Here is a 24,606-nt window from a genome sequence, read left to right as displayed (position 1 = left end):
CTGCTGGAGGGTAAGCATCACGAGGTGCTTTCGAGCATGTTTAAACATTTGTCCCCACGTGGGAGGCAGATGGGGAGAATATATTTAATGACAGGTCATGGATTTGTCTTATAGATACACAACCCCGTTTGCTTCCTCTGAAGACCTGCCTCCCTTTGAACACCTACGTCCTTGAGCATTTTACTCTTTCCTAAGTTTTTCCTTGCGAGTCCCTAGTTTGTGTTCCCTCCATTCTTTTTTCTAAAATTCTAGTATCTTCAAGGAAAATAGAGTCTCACAAAGCTACGCGCATACCTAATTGCACTGAACTCCCCTCTTTTTGTGAGTTATTTGCACATAGTAAAAAATGAATTCTTTCATCCATTCATGCAGAAAACGTGTTGTTTGCTCCTGTGTCGATACTTCATCAGGACACTGTACGTGCCCCTGAAGAGCTCGAAAACTGGCTGAGAAAGTTAAAAGTGCATGAGATGGTTGATGAGGCTGCTGCCTTTAACACCTGCTATTGATAGTCTCAATCCCCCTCAGTTATTAGTCACACAGTAGTTGCACGGTGATAACCTGCCTCAGGACACACTCTGCAGAGCTGTGGAAAAAACGCTCATTCGTGGACAGTCCCTTAGTGAGTGGCTTATTAGAGTAGGAGCTCTATTCCTCCCTTGCATTAAATAAGTTTTGAGCTTTTTAAATCTCTCCTGGGGCTCCTGATTGGAGCTCAAATGGTCAAAGTCAGTTTTTCTGACCCTGAGAGAAATGTCCCTACCTGATACCATCCTGAAGTGAGGGAGGTTACCGTCCCAAAAGTTAAAGGGAGGGTGAGGGGTTAAAGGGGAAAGGTTGGGGTGTCCTGGACCCTCACTTGAGTAAGGGAGACAGCCAGGGCAGGGGGCATGGGAGCCTAGGAAAGCCACTCACATAAACTGGTTAGAAGTCCAGGAAGGGTCTTCGCTTTAGATGGGGTCCCTCCAAGATATCACAAATATGTCTGAATGAAAGGCAAGCTGCTTAGGGGCAGAGAAACCCGATGATACTGGAGGTTGATGTCTTTGGCTGCCTTTTTCTGAGAAGAACCATCTTCCGTTTCCTTTTTGGGGGGCCATGATCATGTATGGGGCTCTCCAGTTGCAGCTCACAGGGCTGCATTTGTGTTTTCACGGGTTTCGGGGACTGGACTGTGTCTATCATGTGCTGGAATCGTGCTTGATCCTCCACTGAGCAGGACATATTTTTCTCTGGCCTCTATATTCTAGATGCAGTCACTGGAGTGAAAGTCTGCATTTTTCTACATAGTTTTGTCCTTGATGTATGAAATAGCGCTGGCAAAATGCGAGGAGGTGTGGAAGAGGATAAATAAGTAGGAGTAGGTGTTGTCATAATATTATGCAAGGAAAAGTTCTATTATGAGAAATGCTGCGAGGCATGGATGTTCTAATGGGATTCAACATTTCTAGGATGCTGCACAAATTGGGCTGTTTTTCAGGATGGCAAGGGAAATTAGCCATTCTTGGAATGAATGAATGTGTCAGCGTCTTCCTTCTATTAAAAAAATCAGTCGAACAGAAAACACTTTATTACCTCATTTCCGCAAGCAATTCACTTCTCCATTGTTTTTTCTCTTTTTGTAGAAAGCCCTGTCTTGAGTCTCTGTCTCCGATGTCTCTCCCCCCTTCCTCTCCTAAATCCACTCCAATTAGCCTCTCTCTCTCACACTTCCACCAACACAGTTCTTACCACCGACCACACGACCTTCTCTGCTCCTTGAGGGGATCCACATCTTACCTAACCTGTGGGTGGCATCTGACACGGTTGATCACATCCATCCCATCGAAACACTTTCTTCCCTGACCTTCCAGGGTGCAACCCTTCGTTCTTGTCCTTTGCGTACACCTCCAGGGCAGCATTGCTCCTCCTCTCTGCTCTGTGCCTGGGGATGCCGACACTACAGACAACCTACTGGATTCCCCTTCCCTCTGACTTCCCGTTGGTTTTGGCCACCGGAAGGAGGAAGTAGGGATGCAAGGTGGCAGGAAAGGGAGACTGGAGTATTAACTGCTTTGTTTCCCTCCCCGCTGGGCCAATGTTAGGGAGAGGCTGTTCTCCTGAACCCCACAGCTTCAGCCAGGCGCCCCCCGATTGCCTTAGCTGCGGCAAGGGCTCTCACTGGATTCTGGCGTCTGCTGTCCCTTGTTGCCTTTCATGTAGGAATTTCCAAGGGTTTAGGAGCTCTGTGCCAGGAATCGGGGATGAAGATAAACATCTATTTCTTATTATAAATCACAGTACCACATTAACATATCTTACAGGGAGCTGGCCCCAAGACACAGTGTTGTTTGTCCTCAGCTTTGAAAGCTGGGACCTCTCCTTGGTCACCCTGACCATCCATCTCAGCTCGCCCGCACGTCACCCTGCAGGTGCCTTGGGATCTAACGTCAGCCTCAGGACACCAGGCAGCAAAGGCCAGGGACCTTCCAGTTCTTCCAAATTCCCCACTGACTTTGGGAGTGTGGTTTCAACAGCAACTTCAACCAGCAGGCAATGCCTCTCTCGGTGACGTGGAAATAGCAGTGAAAGCATCTCTTTATTGCTGTTTCATTCCTGATTATGAGACTGACTGTGAACCTGCCATAGTTTGAGAGAGCACATTACAGCCACTGCCCAGGACTGCTGTGAGGACAAGATGGGACGCCCAGGTTGCGAGTTGCATGAAGGAACATCTTAGAGCAGTGAAGGCAAGTTGATGGCTCTCTGCCGATGTGTCGCTTGTTCTCCTGCATGCCGAAGCTCTCTGGAGATCTCATTTAGCTAATGAAGGCTAATAAAGCAACAGCTATCTGCATGGCTATGTTCTGGACTACTTGTCTGGGTTACATCATAAGCTGTGGGGCAGCTATGATCTGTCTGTTCCGGAGGCGGTAACTAGGTACAGAGAGGACATGGCTTACCTACAGTCACATGTTGGGGTCTGAGGCATAAATGAATCACTATGACACTTTAAGTTCATGCACTATTTGAGTGACATATGTATGTGGACTACCAGATGTGGATAAAGTGAAGGTTCCTGTGGCCAGGATTCTCACTGGTCCTGGTCAGCTAGCTCACTACACACGTGTGGGCCGCACAGTTACAAACTTGAGCACAGGAAGTCTTGTGGGGCCCTCACATTGTTTCTGTGTCTTAGCTGTGTTTCCCCGAGAGTTAAGGCCCCTACAGTGCGTTTGTGACAGGGGAGGTGTCCCGGTGATCACGTTCCCAGTATCTGTCCCCACCGTGGGAATAAAGTTGGGTATAACCCTTTTCATCCCAAGAATGTTCCATTGTCATTTTTCTGTCTCACTGAATCCATAGTGAACTTGCCCAGGGCTGAAACCCACTGGCAAGACACCAGATTAGCTGTATTTCTGGAGAAATTGGAACTGAGGCTAAAATATTTTTCCTTATCTTTTTTCTGTGAATTAACATCACCCTGCATGCACAGAGGATGGCAGCCTCCCCTCCAGTGGCAGACGTGCCTTACTGAATGGGGGCAGGAAAGAGAAGACACAGGCTGCGTGTAGGCAAGCCGGGTCTGAAAGGGCTGAGCCCATGAGCCCATCTCCTTTGCGTGTCTCATGCGCACGTCGCCCTCCTGCAGGGAGAGCCCGCCCGGGGTGGAAGCATCCGAGCAACGTCATGGAGCCACATGTGTGCGGCTTCGGAAGCTTTGGCTGTGTGCGTGCGAGAGAAAAGAGTGAAAAAGGCAATAACGTATTATTGTGAAAATGGTTTTGACCGCAGAGGCCCCTGAACCAGCTTCCTGGGTCACTCTTTGAGAGCCCTTGTGCTCATGCCACCTGCTGCCCCTTTGGGTATCAGTTCCTCAGCTGGGGACTTAGCGTTACTTCTAAAGCTAAGAGAGAAACACAGCTCTCAGCTCTGTAAGCGCTGCTTGGATAGGGCTCATTATTCTTTTGGGGGCAAGTTCTGGGTCAATATTTATAAAATGCTTAGAACAGTATCTGGCATATAGTAGCTACTGCTATATGAGTGTTTATTAAAATAAATAAATAATGAGTTGCTAAGGGCCATGATGTTGAGTCTAAGGCTATTTACCTGACCTTCCCCAGAGGATCTTAGGAGTTTCTTATTTAACCACATAAGGAAGTTGAAAGGAGATCTGCTCTAAGGGCTAACAGACTTCCGTACTGCTGCCTGTGGGAAGAAAGGCAGAGGGCTTCTTTTATTTGGGGCACCAGCCACAGGATGACCTCACTCACCTTGGCATTTTCTATTCCTCACTCAGATGAGTAAAATAAAGATAAAAAATTAAGATGAAAATAACTTGTTCTTAAAAATAATGATATGACTAGAGATGACCATAACTATATAACATGATATTGTAATACTTATATAATTGTTAAATTATATAACATTATACTCATTAAAAATAATTTAAAATTAAGATTACAAATAATAAATACGTTCTAAGAAGAAATGATCAAAATTAAAATAAGTCACTGAAAATTAAAATGGAGAAAATGGTGAGTCATTTCCGCTGTGAGTAACAAATCCCTAAAGATCAAGCTGTGCCTTTATATGGAATAAAAAAGCTGAAAGCCAGCATAGATTTCTGCAGACTGAGATTTGCTAGAGTGAAGGGACTCGGGCTTTCCGGGCACTGAAAGCACCCGTCTCAAGCTGGAGGAGATGGATTTTACACTTCTGGGAACACTGCCCCTTCGCTAGCTATTTCTTAGGTAAAGGCACAGGATAGCTGTTCACATTGTCATGCCAGACATTTTTGGGGAGTAGAAGCTTTCCAAGCTGTATATTCCAAGCTTTTTTCAAATGGTGGACACTTTATACGGGTGTTAAACTAAACAGATTTCCAGTTTCAAGGAAAATTAAGAGAACGTTTGGTTAGGATGGTATCTCGGTGGTGATAGCAGCTTAGTACATATCTGATGTCTCAAGATCCCCACAGTGCCAGTCTCTGTGTCCTTGGGGCCTGTTCTCCAGTGTGGGGTGCCTGGGGGCAGTGGCCACCAGCCTGACCCTTGGAATTCTGCCTCCTCCTTTCATTTGGATGCTGCTGGTGCCCATCACCCTGTTGGAGAGTAAGAAATATGCCCGAATCATAAAAAATGTATTCACTTTGGATCATAGAAATAAATGATCCAATTCAGGTCAGATCCAAAATACAGATCTCTATATAAATGGAAAGATTTAAGAGTTTTTCCAAGTTTACTAGTTCTGCACTTTGGTTTTATCCTACCAATTCTAAATACAGCCTGGTAGGATTTTATCTGGCAGTTTTGTTCAGCCCACGCAGTGTTTTCTGAGGGAATATTCCTCTGCAAGTGCTACCAGGTGTAATGAAAGCATCTTAGCTCTTATTGCCTATGGGAAAAGTTGGAGTTCCCATGGCCAGGATCCTCACCTGAACCTAAACTGCTTGATGATGTAATTGGCCAGCTGCTAGGGTACTGCTCCCACACCCGTAGGCAATTAGCTATTATTGACTGAGTCACTATATAAAGAGCTCTGCCCAGCTCTGGGGAGGCAGAGATGAAGGAGGATTACAGACCTGCAGACTGTTGGATGCAGACGCAACTCTAGTGCTCGACCTACTGCTGGAAGAACAAGCCAGGTAATAAACCCTTTCACTCCAAGAACGTTCCATTGTCATTCCTCGGTCTCACTTAGCGCATAGGGAACTTGCCCCTGGCTGAAACCCATTGGCAAGACACTGTCTTACCCGAGGTACACCTGCTTCCCTTGGGTTGGCTGCCTGGCCCCGGGGAAGCATATAAATGCAGAATCCTGGGAACATCAACTGAGAAAGTATTTCCCAAGTGTATTCGGCAGGAATGTAATTCTGTTGCAAGATGTTAGCTGGTAATGAAAGCAAGCAAGCAGGAAAGAAAGGAGAGGGAGGGAAGGAAGACAGAAGCAAGAGGAAGGAGCCGTCTCCATGGGAACATTCTTGTTTACTGTGAACTCCTCAGGGGCTTTGCTCTGCTGAAGCCACGTTGCGGCTGCTGCGCCCCTGCCCCTCCGCTGGGGGATACAAGGTGCAGGGCATCCCAAATGTACTTAAACCCAGACTTCTTTTTTGAAAACCTCTTGCAGCCAGAGTGCACTATGAATACAATTTTAGGAAATATTGTTATCCCTTAACAGAAACCAAAAGGTAAAGACTTCTCTTTATTGTTGTTGTAACATTCCTCCTTTTTAATGATCAGAAGATGCTTAAGAAAAAGATTGGGAAGAAATCCGCTAACATGTTCACAGGGCTGCCTCCTAATGGTGGGACTGTGTGTATATTTATAGCCCCCATAACACTTTCTGTGCTTTCTAAAGGTCTGCAATGAACATACATTATTCCATCATGAAATGATTAAATAAAAACTTTGTCCTCATGACCCTGGCTAAACTACCAATTGCAGGTCATTAATGAGCAACTTGCCTGCCTTTGTATAGCCACCCTTTTGGTGAATTCCTTTCCAATGGTGCTTACAATGGGGCAGATACGCCGGTAAGTGCTAGGGCCTCAGAATCCTCCTCAACACAGTCATCCCGAAGCAGGTGCTATCATGGCCCATGAGAAACAAATGTTATTTGCCAGGTCATCCCTGCATTCCCTGACTGTGCCCCGTGAGCAGACCACGGTGCCTATTCTTGCCGGGTGTGTGCGGTCCCCTCTGCCTCTCCGTGAGCAGCCCCGGGCCCTCGTCTGGCACAGGATGAATGTTCACTGAGCATTAGCTCTTCTCTTTGTAGCTCCAGCATGGGGCCTAGTCATGCCGACTCCTTGTTGGTGCTTCATAAACGTTAGCTGGATTAAAACTGAGTAAAGGATTTAGTGGAAGGGGAATTTGTAATGAGAGTGAGAAATCTTAAAGTTGATTTTCCTATAAGGCCTTCTCTCCTTTTGAAAATCACCGGGAATACCAATCAGCCCTTTGGGAGGACAGGGTAGTTATAGATATTCACGCTAAAGCTCCCGGGCAGATTCTGGGAATGTGATTGCAGGGACCCGTCCCTTGTCACAAACGCACTGCAGGGGCCTTAACTGTCGGGAAAACACAGCTGAGATACAGAAACAATGTGAGGGCCCCACAAGACTTCCTGTGCTCAAGTTTGTAGCTGTGTGGTATGCGTGGGAGGTTTTCCACAGTGATGGGGGGCAGGGGTTGGCTGTGAAAGGCACCTTGCATTCGGGGCGACTTAAGTGGGAATAAAGGAATTTTGGCATCATCTAGATTTTCAGTTGACGCAATCTTTTCCTGATTTCTTAAGATATGGGCAATAGGAGACCCACACTCAACTTCATTTTAGTTCTAATATCATGTTTGGCTGTTCATAGATGATGGACTGTAAAAAAATGTGTATGTGGGTGTCCATACAATGTACACACACAGATTCACCTAGTTTCATCAATTCGGAAATTTATGTTTTTGTATTTTAACTTCTTTAGAGCTGGGAGGCATCTTACATGGCATTGTTTGATTGGCAGCATTTTTTCCTTATTAGAACATAATGGCACCCTGGGTCAGATGAAATTGGGTAATGAATATGGATGTATAAATGTACGTGCGGGTGCACATCCATGTTTGAGCTTTAGGGATGCAGTTCGCGCTCATTCAGCGATTTAGACAGGATGAGATCCTCTACTGGGCGTAAGGCCTGGCCCTTCGTTACCCGTCTAACCTGGGGGTGGGTGCGCCTGCTCTCCAATTCATTTGGAAAACTAGACTAAGAACAATTCTCTGCCAAACAACGACTGCATGTTGGAGCAGTTACAGCTGAGGGTCTGTTTAGATCCAGGAGTCGCCACGCATTTTCCAGGTCCCAGGATCTATATCCCGCGCTGACACAAGGTGCGCCAGATTGTACTCCATGGGGCTTGGGAGGCAGAAGGTGTAATGGGATTTTTTTCCTTTAAATAATGTGCAAAAATGCTGCTCAGCCGTTTCTTCCATTTCCTCCCTCGGGCTTACATTCCAAGCGCGTGCCATCCCTGGAGAAATAATGAATGAAGGCCAGGGACCTGGAAGGCTGTTGAGCGACCTGGCCCGGGTGAACAGCGCCAGGGCCTCCGTGGGTCGGGTAGCCGGCAGGCACGTGCATTCCCATTTCTTTTCCGGTTGCGGCTAATCTAGCAACAGCCTGAGTCTCTGGGTCCACTCACCAAATATCACAGCGCTACCACAGGCTTTGGAAATAATTATGTAAATCTCCCAAAAGTAAGTTATTTGAGCATGATTCAACTGAAGACCTCAGCAGCGAGGCCCCTGCCTCCGCTCCACCCCTTCCAGCCCCTTCCCTGCCCTCCCTTCTCTGTCTGAGCTCCAGCCACACTGCTGTTCTTGCAGGACCCAGCGACCCTCTGCTCCCCGGGGCCTGGCTTGGGTTCCTCTTCTTTCCAGACTCCCTACCTCGCGCCATCCCCTGCCCCCACCCACGTGGTCTCCGCTGAACCCTGGGGCAAATGGAAGCTTCCCCTGTTTCTGCAGACTAGCTCAGCCCCTGTTTTGGGCTTTCTTAGCCCCTGTATTTCTAGCATTCATCATCATTGTGATTAAAAATTAACGGATAATTGCCTTCTTATTGTTTGGTTCCCCTGCCGGAGTAAATGCTCCCAGAGGGGACGTTCTGTCGGCGTTTTCCGTGTCCCAAGCACCTGCATCAGAGCAAATATCACAGCACCTGGCACAGAGCAGGCAATACATAGGCCCTGCCTGGCGGGCCCAGGGGAGGCGGGCGCTGATGAACGGCAGGCAGTTTTCCCTCGAGAGATGAACTACTTTTTAAGTCGCCCCGACGCCACTCTCACTTTGGCCATTACCAGCCACAGCAGTTTATAATAAACACTGTTGTTTTGAAAGCACTGAGGGTGGAGTGCAGAGAGAAAGAATGTCTTCTGAGACTCAGAAGTGTCTTCTGAGAAAAAAGGAAACTCATTGTTAACCTACAAAAACGGTATGATTTTACGTGGGTCACATTCACTGCTTCCTTCAGTTACGCTTCCTCACGGTTGTCTCTTTGGTCCTTGCAAATTTTACCGTGAGGTCATTGGTGCGGAGGGGAAGATGGGAGGAGAGGAGAGGGGTGCGTCTTCCTGATGAACACCGCCTATCGGATGCTGTTCCGGGATTCGGTTCACAGGCAACAGCAAGCAGCCTGGAAGCTGGCTGGCTGGGGCCTGATCATGCCCGTGTCCCATCACACATCGGGGCTCAATGGAGATGTTCGTTACATGGGTGGATTCATGATTTCCGAAGCAACAGGACAGGGGACGTTTTATCCCCTGGCCAGCAACCGCCACATTGCATACATTACCTTAGCTGTGTACTGGAAAGCTTAATGCAAGTGTTGGAAGGCTTTATGAGGTCATCTATTCATATTAAAACTGGTAAAATAACATGAGCGTAGAGAGAGATGGATTTTTGGGAGAAAGATCTGACTGGAACCGTGTGTGGTGCGGTCACCAAGCCACGCAGACCGGCTCCTGCCCAGGAGGGTGAGGGTTCTTTCTGTCTGTGTCCTGTGCCTCAGACCCATGACAATCTCTGGTGGCATCTGTTGGACTTCCAGCCACTAACTGATTCTCTTCCCTCCAATTCTTCTCTCATTCTTAATTTTTGCCAGAAAGATTGAGAGGAGAACTATGACAATTCCCAACCCCCCAATTTTCTTCCCTCAATTCCCACCAAGATGGTGTCTTGTGCACAAGCCTTTTCCATGGGTCCAGGTGAGCATAGGCTTCCACACCCTTTTGATTTTGGGTCGCTGAGGTGTTTCCGGGGTGTGGTGAGGACTGTGCTCCTCATGCGTCTCCAGTCCTGGGAAATGGCATCAACTTGCCCGCAGGTGTCCAAACCAGGGGGCAGGGTCCATCTGAGGCTCTCACCTTACCTCCTCCGTCCAGGCCTGCTCGGTCAGTAGTCTTCTTAGTTACTCGCCTCTTACACACTTTTGGAACCTGCTGCTCCTCTTCATTGTTACTACTTTCCCTCGTTTGTCCCTCAAACTCTCTCATATTGACCAGGCCCCCAGTTTTATCCCCTGATTCTGGTCCTGTGCTTATGAGTCCCTTCTCTCCATTGTGGCCAATAAGACGCATCTAATATGCAGCTGGCACTACAATCCTCTTTCCCTTACGAGCCCAGAAGGAGTCAGACCCACATGGAGCACACGCCCTTCATCTGGCTGCCTAAGCAGACTTGTCCGTCCGACACCCGTTGTCTCGGCGGCATCCCTTTCCACTCTCAGACATGCTGCCACTTGGCTGGTAAGTGATATTGTCATCCTGAATATGAAGCCCTTTACGCACGGACTTCTACCGTCTTCTCCAGCTCTGTTTAGTGCTCACCACTTCCTGTGTTCCTCCTCAGCCTGGACCCATTTCAGGGAGCCGCTTCCAGATGACAGTGTCTAAGACACAAAGGCAAGCTCCTTGGGAGTGGGGGTTCCTTTCCAGAACCCCTTGGTGGACTAATGTCTAATTGGCAAAGATCGAGTCACAATGCCTTCTCTTGAATGAGTTCCCGACTGTCAGAATAAAGCGACCATGGCTGGTTTTGTTTGATCATTTGGGGTCAGAATAGATGGTAGGGAATAGAGAGCAGCTGCGAGTGCCGCCCAAGTTTTAACTGGATCTGTCCTGGGGTCTGTTTATTCCACCAGATGGTAAACTCCTCGGGCTCAGGTGCCAGGCTGGAGCCCCAGCACAGTAACTGGCATTAGCATTTTTTGTTGTTGTTGAATTTTTGGGTGGAAGTGAGCGAGGTGGTGTGATGCGGGGGAATGGAGCCGTTGGAGCTCCATGGAGATGGGCTTGGTACCCACTCTCTACTTAGGGCCTGTGCAGAACCCAGGGGGACTTCGGACCTTCAGGTTTCTCACCTGTCAAGTGAAGCAAAGCTGTCTTCTGACACATATTATGTATTTATGAAGCAGCTGAAACAGCCACATGCATTTCCTCATCTTCATGCCATTTCTGTCATTTTCTACAAAATTTTTTGAGTGAGGCTGTTGCCACATTGGTGTGTATGTGTGCACCCGTGTGAGGGTGCGTATGCATGTGCCTGTAGGAACGCCTATAAAGAAATTGAGGAAAATAGTCTCTCAGAAAAATGTCATTCCTGCTATTGCTCTCTGGAACTTGTGAGATCTTTGCTATTTGACCTATGTGAGATAAAGAGCTCATCTAATCTAATTTTTATCCCCAGCCAGTGTTTCTGAAGTGTGTTTAGTGAGTTATCATAGTCCTGGAAGATGATTTATGGATGAAATTTCCATGGCCTTGTTGTTCAGGGGAATTCAGCATGACATAACCCCCACCCCCACCCCCAGGTATGCATCCTAACCGTAGCATATTAAAGACTTAGGTCGTATAATAGGAAAATTTATTTTCATTGTTTAACTTAGGTTTCCCCAAACTTATTTTAACCCAGAGTCCTTTTTTCCTATAGCAGCATCTTTTGGAACACCCTTTGGGGAATCATAGTAGTCTAATAACTGATTTCCTGATTTCAAGGTCACTGCTCGAGCCAGCCATCTTCACCACAAGGGAGGGCCATTGCTTCACATACGGTGGACAAACTTCAAACTCTCAACCAAAATCATTGGTGGGAAATTCATTGAAAACAAGTGTTTTCATTTTCTGTTTGTTTTGAAAGAGTCATTTCACACCTCTGGACTAAGGTTGAACTGGTTAACCCCTAAAGCCTTAACCAACTCTAATATCCTGTGGGAAAACTCCAAGATGACTAGTATAAACAAGATGGTTATTTCTATGTTACTAAAAACAGATTTGTTTGTTTTTGGTGGTATTTAGGACAAAATGGCAAAGTAGGGGTGAGCTATAGAACTCTCCAACCAAGGGATTTTGATCACTCTGAACAGATTTCAGAGAGTGTATTCACCTTCTCCTGATTGTGAATTATTTACAGTATGTGGAGGGCTGGCTGTGAGGTAAAAGTCAGGTAGCTATGGATGAATTATTATTGTTTGTTTTCCACAGTGAAGGAATGTCCGTTGGGAATCAGTCATTATAACAGGAGAAGAAGCTATTCATCTCATTGCCGCTCAGATAATTATGAGAGTTTTGATTTTAGGATTAAGGCAACTGTTGTGTTTTTGATGCAAAGGCTTGTTTATTCTTTGGTCAGGATACAGTGGCTAGAGCTCCTGCTACACGGCGATTAGGGGCAGCAAAGCCCAGATGGGTCAACTCTTCTGTTCAGGAGACGTCCCTGTGGGCTCAGTAAGCGACAGAGGTGGTACTAAGAGAAATGCTTCAGATCCCTGTAATTCCTGGAGGAGTCCTACTTGCTGAACTCTTCCTATCCATAACTTTTGTGTCCATTCTCTTTCTATGTGTGTGGTGTGTGAAACGCCTTCCTTTGTGACCCCAAATTTTTAAATCTCATTTTCCTTTAATTTTAGGACCAAGAAATATTGATGTTTTGCTTTTGTAGCCAGATGGGCCTGCATGAAGTCACCGCTGAAAAATTTTACCAGATTTGCTAGAAGGCGAAAAATATTAGGGTCACTGTTCAAATGTAATATCTGAGCAGAGGCTGAAGCCCCCCGAAACACAATCCCCCCCACTCACATGCTGACAGCTGCTATGTCGTTGGTGTGAGCATTTGGGGCGAACCACCATCTGTGACCATGGCCAGTTTCGGAGTGTGACTGCACCCCATAAAGAGAATGAGGGAAAATCCTTTCAGTAAAGTATCATGGATGTATGAATTTTTATATATATTCTGTAAAATTCTATCTAGCTTTTAATTTAATATATTAAAATAACTGTTGGAATCAGTATTCTGCTTATAGTATCTATTTGCTGGAGCTTAAGCTCACGGGAAATAGGCTGAGGACTCAGCGATGGGTCTGTAAGCCATGCCCTCTTCCTGTGGCTTCTCTGCTGCCGTGGGACGCGTCAGTCACTCGTTGGGGCAGTCCTACCTTCAGTTCTTGGCTTTTGAACATAGTGCCTATGCCCTTTGTCTCATTTCCTGGGTCTGTGAACAAATAGTCTATAGGAACAGATAGCCCTGGGCAAGAGTGTTAGAAAATTCCCGAGTTAGTGAATTGCCTAATTAAACATCTTTCTGTACAGCCTGCACACAGTTGAAATATTTTGTTAACACTGCCTTTGAGACCAGAGGGTCTGTGCTAGTCTCGGGTTTGATTCCAAACACCGTGGGTTCAGCATATCTGGAGCTTTTGTATGTATGTGTACATGTGTCTTCCTTTTACCAGGAAGGTTTTTTTCATTGCCTAGGGTCGTGGTGCAACTTTAATGGAATTAAACTCAAATGGTTCAAAATAAGCAAACTAATTACATTAAGTTTCATTTACAATTTCTAATTGATCCATGCCTCCTATGAAGACACGGAGCAGCAACATCTTCAAAACAGTGGTGGGAAGATGGGAAAACTGGGGCACAGTTCCTAGTGCATCTAAGTAAAGCCTTCTCTGCTCTGAACCTCAAGTGGGTTGCACCCAAGCCCACTGGCGATGAGGACCGTGTCCTGAATGCCTGTGTTCCTTACGGCGAGTGCTCCTCGGCACAATGCCTCTCCACTGAGATCGGATGGGGAAACCTCGCCCTGGTGAGGGGTAAGCATGGTGCAGGCATCTTTGCTCTCCCCAGAGCTGCTGCCAGCTTTGCTTACTATGCCCTCCATTGGATCCAATAACTTCTGGGCTGTTTAAACGTCTTGCTTCTGGTAGATATTCTTCCCACCACACTTAGGTACTATTACTCAGTTGCTGGTTGAAAGTCAGCCCCCCACCCCCACCAAACTTCTGGTCTCCTGCACCTTGCTTCAGGCTGAAGAGCAAGGCCCGGCCTCCCTTCTCTCCAGCCTTCTGCCCTCTGGGTTACATGCCCCCCAACCTCCCCAGGGCTGAGGGAGGAGTGAGGTTCACACGTAATGGTTTACACATCTCTGCCTGCCCTGATTTTGGCAGCTGTCCCTGCCCCACTGGCTGTCCGTGGTCCTGTGGGGCTGTTCACCTCTGTGGGCCTGGAGCCAGGCGTCCTCGGCTGCCCTGGGTCCTGGCTGTGGGAGCAGAGCACGCCCCCTCCGAGGAGGCCGCCTCCCCCTCAGAGGGGCTGAACCCCCATGTTGCCCGAAGCAACTTGCCCATCACTGAGGGTTGTGGGGACATTCTCGGTCCCCCTCAGCGGCCCCCAGAGCCTTGGGGCCCTGGGTGAGAGGCTGAGGCAGATCTGCAGATGCCTCCGGGTGGGAAGGGGCCTCCCTCCCCATTGGATGGGTTCAGGGAACAGCGGAAGCTCCCTTTTGCTCCTGAGGGAGTCCATGGAAAAGACACCGTCTTCCCTCAATGCATCTCTGAATGAATGAATGAGTATAATAAAAAATGTCATGTTTCCTCAAAATTTAAGTATGACTTTTTCCTTTTTACCATCTCTTTTAATTGTATTGTTAACGAGTTTCATGTATAGGGCTGGAAAGTATCTCACAGCTGGGCACAAGCCCCTGGATGTTGTGTGGCGCCCTGGCAGGGGCTGGGCTCCGTTCCCGTGCACGTTCTGGTCTGCAGAGAGCCATTGTGCCGAGTGTGGGCTTCAGTTTTCCTTTCTGTAAAACAAGGGCAATTATCTCACTGATTTCCTACGTCAGAGGGTTTTGTGAAGATTTAATGCAATGGTATATAGGTTGAGTCTTTTAACCTCCACATGTGGGTCGTGACGACAGAAAACGTTGAGGATGTCTTTGGGAAGAACATTTATGCCCAGGTGAGACCTCTGGTATGAATGACTAACTTTAAGCTGACTGGGTGCAAGCCATCCTAGAGGCTTGTGAAAATTAGGAATTTAAACTGTTCTTTAGAATTTAAGGAGTTAGGCCGGGTGAGGCCCCCCCAAGGCAGATTTCCCTTGATTGTATTGAATTGTACCAATAAAAGTATTGCATCCATTGTCTTTAAGAAGGAAAATGTATTAGACCAAATGATAACCATAAAAGATCTATGGGTTAGAAGATTTGTAAACCCACAGTTTTGTGGTAATGCATGAGATATCACTTGAAATGGAATGCAAAAAATGTTGGAGTTGGAAGTACAGGCAGATCAGGTTAATCAGAAAAACAAAGATATGTGCACTCTAACAAGGAATGTGCAGAACATTAATTTCTGAAGTTCACAGGTCTGAGGTGTCCTTGGAGGGGAAAGGGGGGTTGATCATGCGGAAGAGAGGGCAAGCTGAGGCCAAGCTCCCTGCCGTTGGGGTGCTGGCTCTGCCTCCAGTTATGGCTAGCATGCAGAAGGAACCCATTTAGAAGTGGGGTGAATCATTTGGAGAACTCATCCTTCGAAGGTGTAATGGAGACAGACGGGATTGAAGTAGAAGAACAAGGAAAAAGAACCTATAATAAACTGCTTGGGCAGTTTGCACAGAGAGTTCTCTAAACTGTGGGTCCCTAGTCCTATGAGCTCAGTCATAAATCAAGCATTATTTAGTGTAAATTAGTTAAGGACTCATGAATCAATTTTGTCACCCCCTGGACTGCCTTTACCTCTTGCTTTGCTTCTTGGGAGAAAATGTTAGGAGCACATCTCTTATAAATTGTTCATTACTCTTTTATTAGGATCCCCAAAGTTTGATAGGAGCATGTTGCTAGTGGGAATGAGAAACTAGAATGGAACCGTCTAGCGCCTGGCTAACTCAGTCAGGAGAGCATGAGACTCTTAACGTGGAGCTACCCGGAAATGAAGGCATAAAGGAAAGACTTCAAAAATGAGCACAGAGCCGTGGCAGGAGAGCAGGCTTTATTTATAGACCATATTATAGTACATATTTTCACTTGAGTTCCTATTCTAACCTTTTTCTATGAAATTAAAACAGGCAGAAGAGTTCTGCCATTATGTCAGCAGGTGGCGCCCTAAGAGGAAAGGGTGGCAGATGTGAGCAGGACCCTTAATCTTTCTCCTTTCGGGTAAAGTCTAGTCATGGGTGCACGTTCTTCTGTTTGATGATATTGGCAACATGTGTGCGTCGATTAAAAAGCGTTCAGAAGATTCATCTCTCATCTCATTTTCCATATGCTAGCTTTGCTTATTCAAAGAAAGATTATAATCCTGTAAAAGGGAGAAAAAAAAGCCTAAGGGTTTAAAATAAAATCGCCATATATATGTGTATGTATGTGTATTGCGTACCGCAGTTAGTTGAGGAAGACATTCCTTTAGTGATCAGGATGCGTGTTATTGTGAGGTCAGAGCAGGTGGCTAGAGAGGACGCAGCTTAGGAGGCCACCCTGTTCTCACACTCCGCTCCTGCTCGGGGCTGCAGGGATCCCTCGTGCCCGAATATCTCCCCGATGCTAAGCAATCTCTCTGACTCGGGGGGGACCCTGTGCCGGAGGTAATGGGCATTTTTGGCCTTTTCAAACAACTCTAAGTAGGTTGACCTCGTGGAGTCGCCATCGAAGTTTCCAGCACATTCTACGGGGCTCAGGTCTGGCTTTAGGTCGGCGTCGTTTGATCGGGACTCAGCAGCGTGTCCCGCTCTGCTTTGACCTCTTGGGCTGCAGCTGGGGCCCTGGTCTGGGGTGTTGGCAGAGACCTGGTCCTGACACAGGACAGAGACGCCCTGGCTGGGGTCTTTGCCCGTCGGTGGGTTTATAGAATCTGTCTCCTGGGCTTGTGGTTTCTCTCCTGTGAAGGGGGACGTTCTGTCGTTTTGAGGTAGTGACTTCCCTTTGTTTGTCGTTGGGTCCTTGAGGCCAGTGTGATGGAAACGAGGCACCTGGGCCTCGGCTTTGTGTGCTTCCTGCGTCCGGACAGTCGCCGGTGCCCTGGGAAAGGAGGTGAAAGGGAGGAAGAGCTCTGAGTGTTGGTGAAGAGGCCTGCATTCCAAACCCTCAAGTTATGAGACCCCGGCCCCCTTCAGTGCGGTCTCAGCCGAGGTGGTCCAGCGGGTGAGAAGCAGGAAGGGTGGGAAGGGGTGGGAAGGATATGGGAAGGGTCTCCCGTCTAAAGAAGGGGAAGGCAGCGTTTTCTCAGGGACAGGAGCCTTCAGTGCCATCTCCACGAGTCCCGCGTGCGCTTTCTCACCTCACTTCACGAGCCTGCGGAGCTCTGTGCGTCTGCCCGCCCCGTGCTGAGAACACGAGAGCATCTTCTGGTCTCTTCTGATTTCCATTCCCGAAATAAGAGGACAGCTTTTTCTTGATAATATCTGCTTTGAGTTCATTAACAAGTGTTAATGAAAAAGAGAAATTCAGACCCCGAGGCACAGGTAGAGGGACAACCGTGTGGAGAGCCACAGGGGGAAGACAGCCTCTGAAAGGCAAGGAGGGGCTTGGGACGGGTCCCTACCTCACGCCCTCAGAAGGAACCAGCCCCACCACACACCTCCATTCTGGACATTAGCCTCCAGAACTGTGAGACAGTCCGTTCTGCCGACTAGGCCGCTCAGTTTGTGGTACTTAGCGCAGCCCTAAAAAACCCATACTGAAGAGAAGAAGGGAAAGAACGTTGGGCACTGGAGGTGAGTCCTCTGGGCCGAGACCTAGTATATGAAAGCCCGTGGGTCCCAGGCTGATCCGCATGATGAGTGAAAGCAGGAAAACTTAGGGCAGCTCCCCAGTGTGTACCTAGAACATGTTAAAGAGGATTTGGAAACACCGGGATCGGAGGTTTCATCTCGGGAGGCCCACAGAATTTTTGTTTGAATGTTTTACTTGTGTTTTCAAAACAAAACAACTGGGTGCGAGCTCTGTGTCGAGATGGCGCCCTACTGTCTCACTCACCTCAGTTATGTGACTTCTACCCACTGGAGTCAGGGGTTGCACCTGCTGATTATGATTAAGTGGATTTTTCGCTCTTTGAGTTAATGTTTCGGCACCTGGTAACCACAGCTGCTGTAGAGGACCTGTTAGTTTTCAAGACATCTCTTGGGCTGGTCACTTGGGGGTAGAGAGCCTTGCTCCCGTTTGTTCTACTGGGAGGGGGGCTCCTTGAATCCACAGGGCGGGCGGTAGGCACCAGGCCGAGGGAGCAGGAATTCACACCAGACTCCTTATACTCTTTTGCATCTGATCGGGTATGTTGTGAGGTAGTCAAGACAACGGATAGTCCTCTGTGGGCCCCTCCTCCGCCGGTGTCTTCTTGTGTGTGTGTGTGTGTGTGTGTGTGAGTATGTGCGCACGAATAGGTCTTGTCTACGTAAGAACTTCATCTATTCCCTATAAACTCTGAGATTTTGAGCTACTTGTCCCAGGTAGGTCAGTCTCCTGCATTTTTAAATCTATAAAGCCAGCACATTCAGAAATGAGTGTCTCTATTCTCTGAAATGTGATCTTTCTCCAGTGTCCTCTCTGTGAAGACAGGGTACCTGTCACCATCCAGTTGGCCCACTTGACAAGTGTGTTTCAGTGCCTGCTTTGTGCCAAGTAATATACTCTTGACTCGGGCTTGCTTTACTCTTGGGCCATATAATCAGTCCTAAAGCTCTGACAATTCCACTCTCTAAATATCTCAAGTGAACTCATTTTCCTTACCGGGCCAATGCCCTAGTTTAGGTCTTCAAACCCAGGCCACAACTTGAAGACTCCTTAAAACAAAACCTCAAACAATGCAGCCAGTGACCTTCTGAAATTTGACCTTGTAAGCTCCCCACTCTCAACCCTTTTGCAAGACCTGCAAAGCTGTTCATGGTTGCAGACACTGCCTACACCGCCTGGCCTCTCATCACGCACCGATACTGTGTCCTGGCCCTTTACGTTCCTGCAGTTCTGAGCTATTTGTAGCCAGTCATGCTCGGGCCTGCACTCTTGAACACACTGTTCCTTCTGCCAGCAGTGGCCTTGGTCCACAGGTCCTCATGACCAACTGCTCACCTCTTCCCGCCCTCCCTGGCCTGCTTTGTAAAAGAACTTTAACAATTAACATTTTCTATCAGAACTTTTCGCAAGCATGGCTGCCTTCCAATTGAAATATGGGCATCTTAAGGGCGCAGACCACATGTTGTCACATTTCTGCATCTATCTGAGCAGCAGTAATAGTGTTTTGTAAAGTCTGGCCCACAGAGCGCTTGTCCCAAGATCATTTGCCTTAATTTCACCTCAGTTAAAAATGTGGGTTTGTAGCCTAATTCCTAACCTATTGAACCAAATCTCTGCAGATGAGGACTGAGAATATGCATTTTAAGTAACCTGCTAACTGCATGCACTTGAATCTGAATAACAATTTTGTCATATGAATCATGGAAAAATATTGCCTAATAGAGTGCTTGATAAATATCGAGCCTTAATACTTATTATTGGTATGTGTTATTTCCTTTCTGTTTCCTTAAAATTACTGTTGAGGAGTCTGAGGCTCAGAGAGGGTATGACTTTCTAAAGACTACAGAGACAGAGGCGTCTGAATCAAAGCTTTCTGCATCCTGATCCAGATGCTTCCTATGCTGCCTGTACAGAGGCAAGCTCTCTACTCAGCACGGGCAGCCTCCGACCTTGGGCCTGGCCTTCAGTGCCCCCTGCCGAGAGGAGGCATCTGGCCTTCAGTGTCCCTTTTGAGAACTGAAGTGGGATTCACCAAATGGATCCTAAGATCCCTTTCCAGGATATGAGCTCTCATTCTAGTTGATTTAACTATTTATTTGGGATGGACACTTATTTGCTGAGAGCCATCCTTCAAACCCAAAGCTGGAGGTTAGAAATAATTCCCAGGCCAGGTGTTTGGACAATATTCTGGGCTCTTGTGTCCATATCTTAGCTGTGCAGACCTGACGATTTTGTAGCAAACCATGGCACCTGGCTTTTCCTTTGAACACATGGCATTGCTTTCAGAGCTCCTGAGTTCTGGCACCTGCCTTGAGTAAAGGGACTGTAGTCTTGCAGAGCTGAGATGGATCCATTCTGTGCTGAATTTTGAAGTACTGTTAAAATCTAATTGTTTTAAGGATGGACACAGGAACACTAGTTTCTACAAACTGTACCGCTATGGCAATTTTCAACAAAACAGTAGAAAACTTCCAGTCCTGTAACAGTCTTTGATTCTTTCATCAAACACTTACATAGCTCTTATTTTGTATTTAGGTACTGTTCCAAGTGCTCGCTGACTGCCCAGATAACCTCCCAAGGTAGGTAACATCATTTCCATTTTATAATTGGGGAGTCTGAGGCACCAGCAGGTCCAGTAAGCTGCCCAAAGGCTCCTAGCTCGTAAGTGACGGAGTCAGGATTTCAACCCCGACAACCCGGGTCCAGAGTCTGTGTTCTCACACCCAGTTTTAATGGATGAGGAGGAATCGCTGAGCTGGCAGGGTCTTTCCCTGAACGGTGTCGACAGCCTCGGAAGGACCGAGAGTCTGTGTACCATTGTGTGGCCCTCCCACTTGTGACGATCCGTAGCTACTAACTAGAAACTAGTGTTTGAAGTTAGTAACACTCTTCTTGCAATAAGCACTTAATTTATAGTCTCTGTTAACTGCATAGTCTCCTTAGTAGAATATATTTGAAAAGGGTGATTCTTTGGAGATAAGAGGTTTGATGGAGCGGGATTATTATGAAAAGTCTGAGCATCATTTTATAGGAAAAGAGGCTTGTTCAGGGAAGTGACAGAAATACTTGTCCTTTGACTTAAAAGACAAGGGAAACACAGTAATGATGCACAATTGCTCGTTTGAAATTTTCTAATCTAAGCAAAATCCGCAGGCTCCGGTGTGAATCACACCATGGAGTACAATGAGGGTGGGTGAGAAATTCACTTTCCACAGAAGGAAGGGCCTGAATCTCAGCTTGGTGAGTGTGGAAAATTGCCAAGTGCTCCTTGCCCAGCCCAGGGCCAGCCGTCGCCCTACCCGCGCTCTGGTCACTAGTCCCAGGGGACTAGTTTTTTGAAACTTCCCTTTCATAAGGTGACTTGCACATTAATAGTTGCTCAATGAATGGTTGTTGACCGGGCATAAGAAAGAGGTGAAACCAGGTCAACCCATATACAGCCAAAGGGAAAATAATGGAAAATAAGCGAGTAGAAAACTAAGGGTTGAAGGAAGAGAGTGTTAATTGGAAAGACTGAAGTGTTTGGACGCCTGAGCGGCGGTGGCTCACCGGGCTTGCACGCGGGCTTCTGCAGGGAGCTGGGAAACGGAGGGCGGGAGGGACATGGGACGGCGGGCGGCCTCAGGCCCAGCTGAGGCGGGAGGTTCTTGTTGCCTCGGTGTCCGGGCCTCTGAGAGCTCCTGCCCCCTCAGCGGAGGGAAGGCCTGCCGCCCTGCCTGCCCGCCTGCCCCGCACGGGACGCCTCACCTTGCTGCAGCCTGTTCAGGTCCTTCTGCAGCTGCTTCTGCTCCCTGGTCAGCAGCTGCACCCGCTGCAGGCGGACGGCCTCGAGTCTCTGCAGCCTTTGGCCGAGCCTGGCCTCGGCCTGCTTGGCGTTCTTCCTCTCCCAGTCGAAGCGCTTGCACAGTGACGCCCCGGCCGTGGGCTTCTCCATCCCCCTCACGGTCTAGAGACAGTAAAACAAGGTTCTCCCAGGCACCGCGGCTAAGCTGATGCAGCAAGGCTGGGACCCGGACCCCGGCTTTAATCAGAGATCACTGCTTGGGTCCTGTGTGTTTCTGGACCCACAGGGCCTTGTGAGGTGAACCCGCTCTACCGGGACATGTTGCCTTATAGTGAAATGAGCTTCCAGGGTGACACAGAAGGATTAGGGGTAACGTCATTCCTCTGAGATTCAGTCTCCTTGCCAATAAAATAGTGATAGGCAATAGGTGCCCTACAGAGCCCCCAGTCAGACTGCTGTGAAGATGGAGTGAAAAGTATACAAACAACTCTTTGGGGAAGGAAAATAGAAACACTTTCCATATATAAGACATTATTTGCCCAATAAGATAAGTCCCTTCTACTATTCTTTAAAGGCCCCCCAAGGTCTGCTCAGGGGTCTGGAGAGGATTGGGGCTGAGGGCAGAGCCATTCTGAGCCCCTTCAGGTCGCCTGCTCACATACACCTGGGGGCACCCAGCCTGTGATCCTCCCATGTGCCAGGGCCTGCGCAGAGAGCCCAGGGGGCAGGGGATGACACACAGTTCCTGCCCTCAAGGAGCTTGCCCTTGACTGGCATCTAACAGTGCACACCAGAGCTGAGCAATCACTGTTTCAGTGAGTGCAAGGGTGGGACCTACTGCTCACAAAACAGCCCAGCAACCGAAACGGGTGGTGCAGGCAGCCAGGAGTGGGGGGCACTCGGAGGGGACACATGCTCAGTAGCTGCCCTCGCCCCTGTGCTGGGAATTCCCATCTCTCCCCATGCCTGGGGCCTGATGACCACAGCCCGCTGAACTTCTTCCTGTGGGCTCTGCAGCTGTAAAAGGCAGGTGCCCACCGCTCCTCTCCGAGTCCTTCACCGCACCTGCTTCAGAGCTAAGGGTGCCCTTGGCACCCAGGATCTAAATGGATTACTGCCGATAACGCTGGGCGGATAATAATCCAGGAAAAAGCTTAGCATTAAAGGGGAGGATAAGGTCAGGACACAGGGAAGAAATTTTAAGACAGCTTGCTTTAGAGTTGAAAGTGTTCACTAAACTTTTATTAAAGAACGTGGAGATTATCACTTACCTTCCAAACTCAGGGTTCTCGTGGTGAGCGGGCTGCTGGCTTAGTTTGCTTTGTCAGGGTCAGTCTGGATTAATGAGCTTGCTTTTCTGTGTAAATTTAGAAGTTTTGGCATTGGGAGGTGGGAGGGAGGGGGCCTTGGGGAGGGCAGCCAGGGAGAATGCTGAATGCACTTGAAAGCTCTCTTCCATGCCACCTCCCTGGGCAGGAATGCTGACTCCCCGGGCATGGGCACCAATCCCAGAGCTCTGGCCTGCCACCTTCCAGCCCAGCCCCGGAGGGGCCCTCCGTGCTCCTTCTGGGCTGTATCCATGGGGACAAAAATAAAGCAGCGTCTTGACATGTTCTCAGTCCCCCTCTCCCTCCCCCTCCGCCTCCCCTTCTCCTCCTTTGCACCCTCTCCTGCCCTGCTCTCCACCACCCACATGCCCACTCCTATTTCTCGGAAACCAGCTCAGGCCCCAAAGGCAGACACCCTGTGTTTCCATCAGACTGTACACATTTTGTGCAAGAGAGTAGTTAATTTGTCTATTTTGCTTTATTGCACACCGTACCAACTTTCCCCAGGTTTCTATCCATATTTGTGTACTTCAAGGCTTATTAGGAGTTTCCAAGTTGTGACAACAGAATCAGGCAAAGTGAAATTTAAGTCACCTTTCGGATCACAGTTTGGACAGCTGCAGCACAAGGCCAGTTGAACTATTGATTATAGAACAAGATATTAAGTGGGATTTTTACTGTTGCCTTGGGGCTTAGTCTGAAAACAAGAGGCACTAATGTGCCCCCGTCTGAAGAGCCAGCACCGGGGTCCGTCGCTGCCCCCAGAGCTGCGGAGAGGCAGCCACGGGCGCCAGTGCCCCATCACCTAGCAAGTGGGCTGTTACGAGGCGGTCACTAGGGGACGGGAGGGAAAGCCTCTCTCCTCTCAGTGGGAGGTGATTCCCTCCCAGCCCTTCCCAGGAGGCAATTCTCTCATGTCCAGGGTTTAAATGACTGGAGTGGGGTTCCGGGAAGTCACAGAGAACAGGTCGCCCACACAAGGAGAGACTGGCACCCCACCGTCCCGGAGACTTGGTGAGCCAAGGAACCGCAGAGCAGTTTCTGCCCTAACCTTGTGCTGCCACCAGAGCTGATGACAGTAGGGGAACTCGTAGGAAGTTTTGTTCCTCCATGTCATCTTGAGGGAGAGCTGACAGGGGTGCCTGGCAGAAGCCGCCCAAGGCTGAAGGGTAGGAAGGAGCCTCAGGGTGGTGAGCCTCAGAAGGGGAGGGTCGCCCAGCCCACGCCAGCTCCCCTTGGCCCTTGGTGAGTGCCAAGGGCCTCAGCAGTTCCTGGCTCCCCGTGAAGGAACATGGGGGGTCCCTAAGGGAACAGAAGCCTCTAGTCAAATAAGGTAAAACTTCCTCTACAGCAGGGGTGGAACCACGGGCAGGGCCAGAGGGGATCTGACTGATGACGAACTTCCTCACGGAAACAGCACATGCTAAGGGCAGAGGGCATCGGAACAAGCCTGGCCAGGGGCCAGTGGCGCCTTGGCACCACCAGCACAGCTCTTACATGGGAGGACCTCTGCCTCTCCAAGGCCCTTGTTATCCCCACAGCCTCCGAGGGGTGAAGCCTAGATATCATCTAGGGATGAGAAAGAAAAATCAGCCAAGAGAGAGAATGGGCATCTTGTTCCCAGATCATGTCTCTGCTCTCGCCTCTAGGGGAACAGGAAGGTTCAACTGCTCATTGAAGTGGTTATGATGGAAATGAACCTTACAGAATGGATTTTATTTATTTGCACTCATTTACTTTCCTTAGCATCCTTTTGTGGTCAGACACATCTGAGATCAGGCAATTATTCTGTTGTCTAATAGGATATATGACTTTATTCATTAATTCTGTCATATCCCCACGTTTCCTCATCTGTAAAAAGGGTTCACAGTATCTCCAACATAGGACTTCTGATAGAACTGCATGAAAGAATGAATGTAAAGTGTTCAGTACATAGTAGATGTTCAATAAAAGTTTGTTTCTGGTT

General features: G+C 48.3%; 1 protein-coding gene across 2 annotated transcripts; it reads right to left on the bottom strand.

Moving 5' to 3' along the window:
- Positions 1 to 15,774: 15,774 nt before the first annotated feature.
- CCDC190 (coiled-coil domain containing 190) lies at positions 15,775 to 22,724 on the bottom strand. 2 transcript variants are annotated; one of them, XM_036922856.2, is made up of 4 exons: positions 22,584 to 22,724; positions 21,276 to 21,474; positions 17,077 to 17,203; positions 15,775 to 16,817 (listed from the first exon to the last, which is right to left on the bottom strand). In XM_036922856.2, the coding sequence occupies exons 2-4, from the start codon at positions 21,460 to 21,462 to the stop codon at positions 16,265 to 16,267; spliced, it is 867 nt and encodes a 288-aa protein (XP_036778751.2). In that variant the 5' UTR covers positions 21,463 to 21,474; positions 22,584 to 22,724; the 3' UTR covers positions 15,775 to 16,264. The 2 variants fall into 2 exon arrangements, with proteins under 2 accessions (XP_036778751.2, XP_036778752.2); XM_036922857.2 differs by having other exon boundaries at positions 17,077 to 17,200.
- Between the last annotated feature and the right edge of the window lie 1,882 nt (positions 22,725 to 24,606).

The sequence above is a fragment of the Manis pentadactyla genome, chromosome 19 (assembly GCF_030020395.1).
Source record: "Manis pentadactyla isolate mManPen7 chromosome 19, mManPen7.hap1, whole genome shotgun sequence".
Taxonomy (NCBI): Eukaryota; Metazoa; Chordata; class Mammalia; order Pholidota; family Manidae; genus Manis; species Manis pentadactyla.
The sequence above is the reverse complement of the archived record's forward strand: the minus strand, read 5'-3'. Positions and strand labels throughout refer to the sequence as shown.

Excerpts from the sequence above, each read along its gene's own strand:
- CCDC190 (XM_036922856.2), bottom strand. The coding sequence starts at position 21,462 with ATGGAGAAGCCCACGGCCGGGGCGTCACTGTGCAAGCGCTTCGACTGG. Across the intron at positions 17,204-21,275 it reads CCTGAACAGGCTGCAGCAAG|CAGATATTATCAAGAAAAAG; the intron begins GTGAGGCGTCCC and ends ATGAACTCAAAG. Across the intron at positions 16,818-17,076 it reads CCGCAGGCTCGTGAAGTGAG|GGCACCGGCGACTGTCCGGA; the intron begins GTGAGAAAGCGC and ends CTCCTTTCCCAG.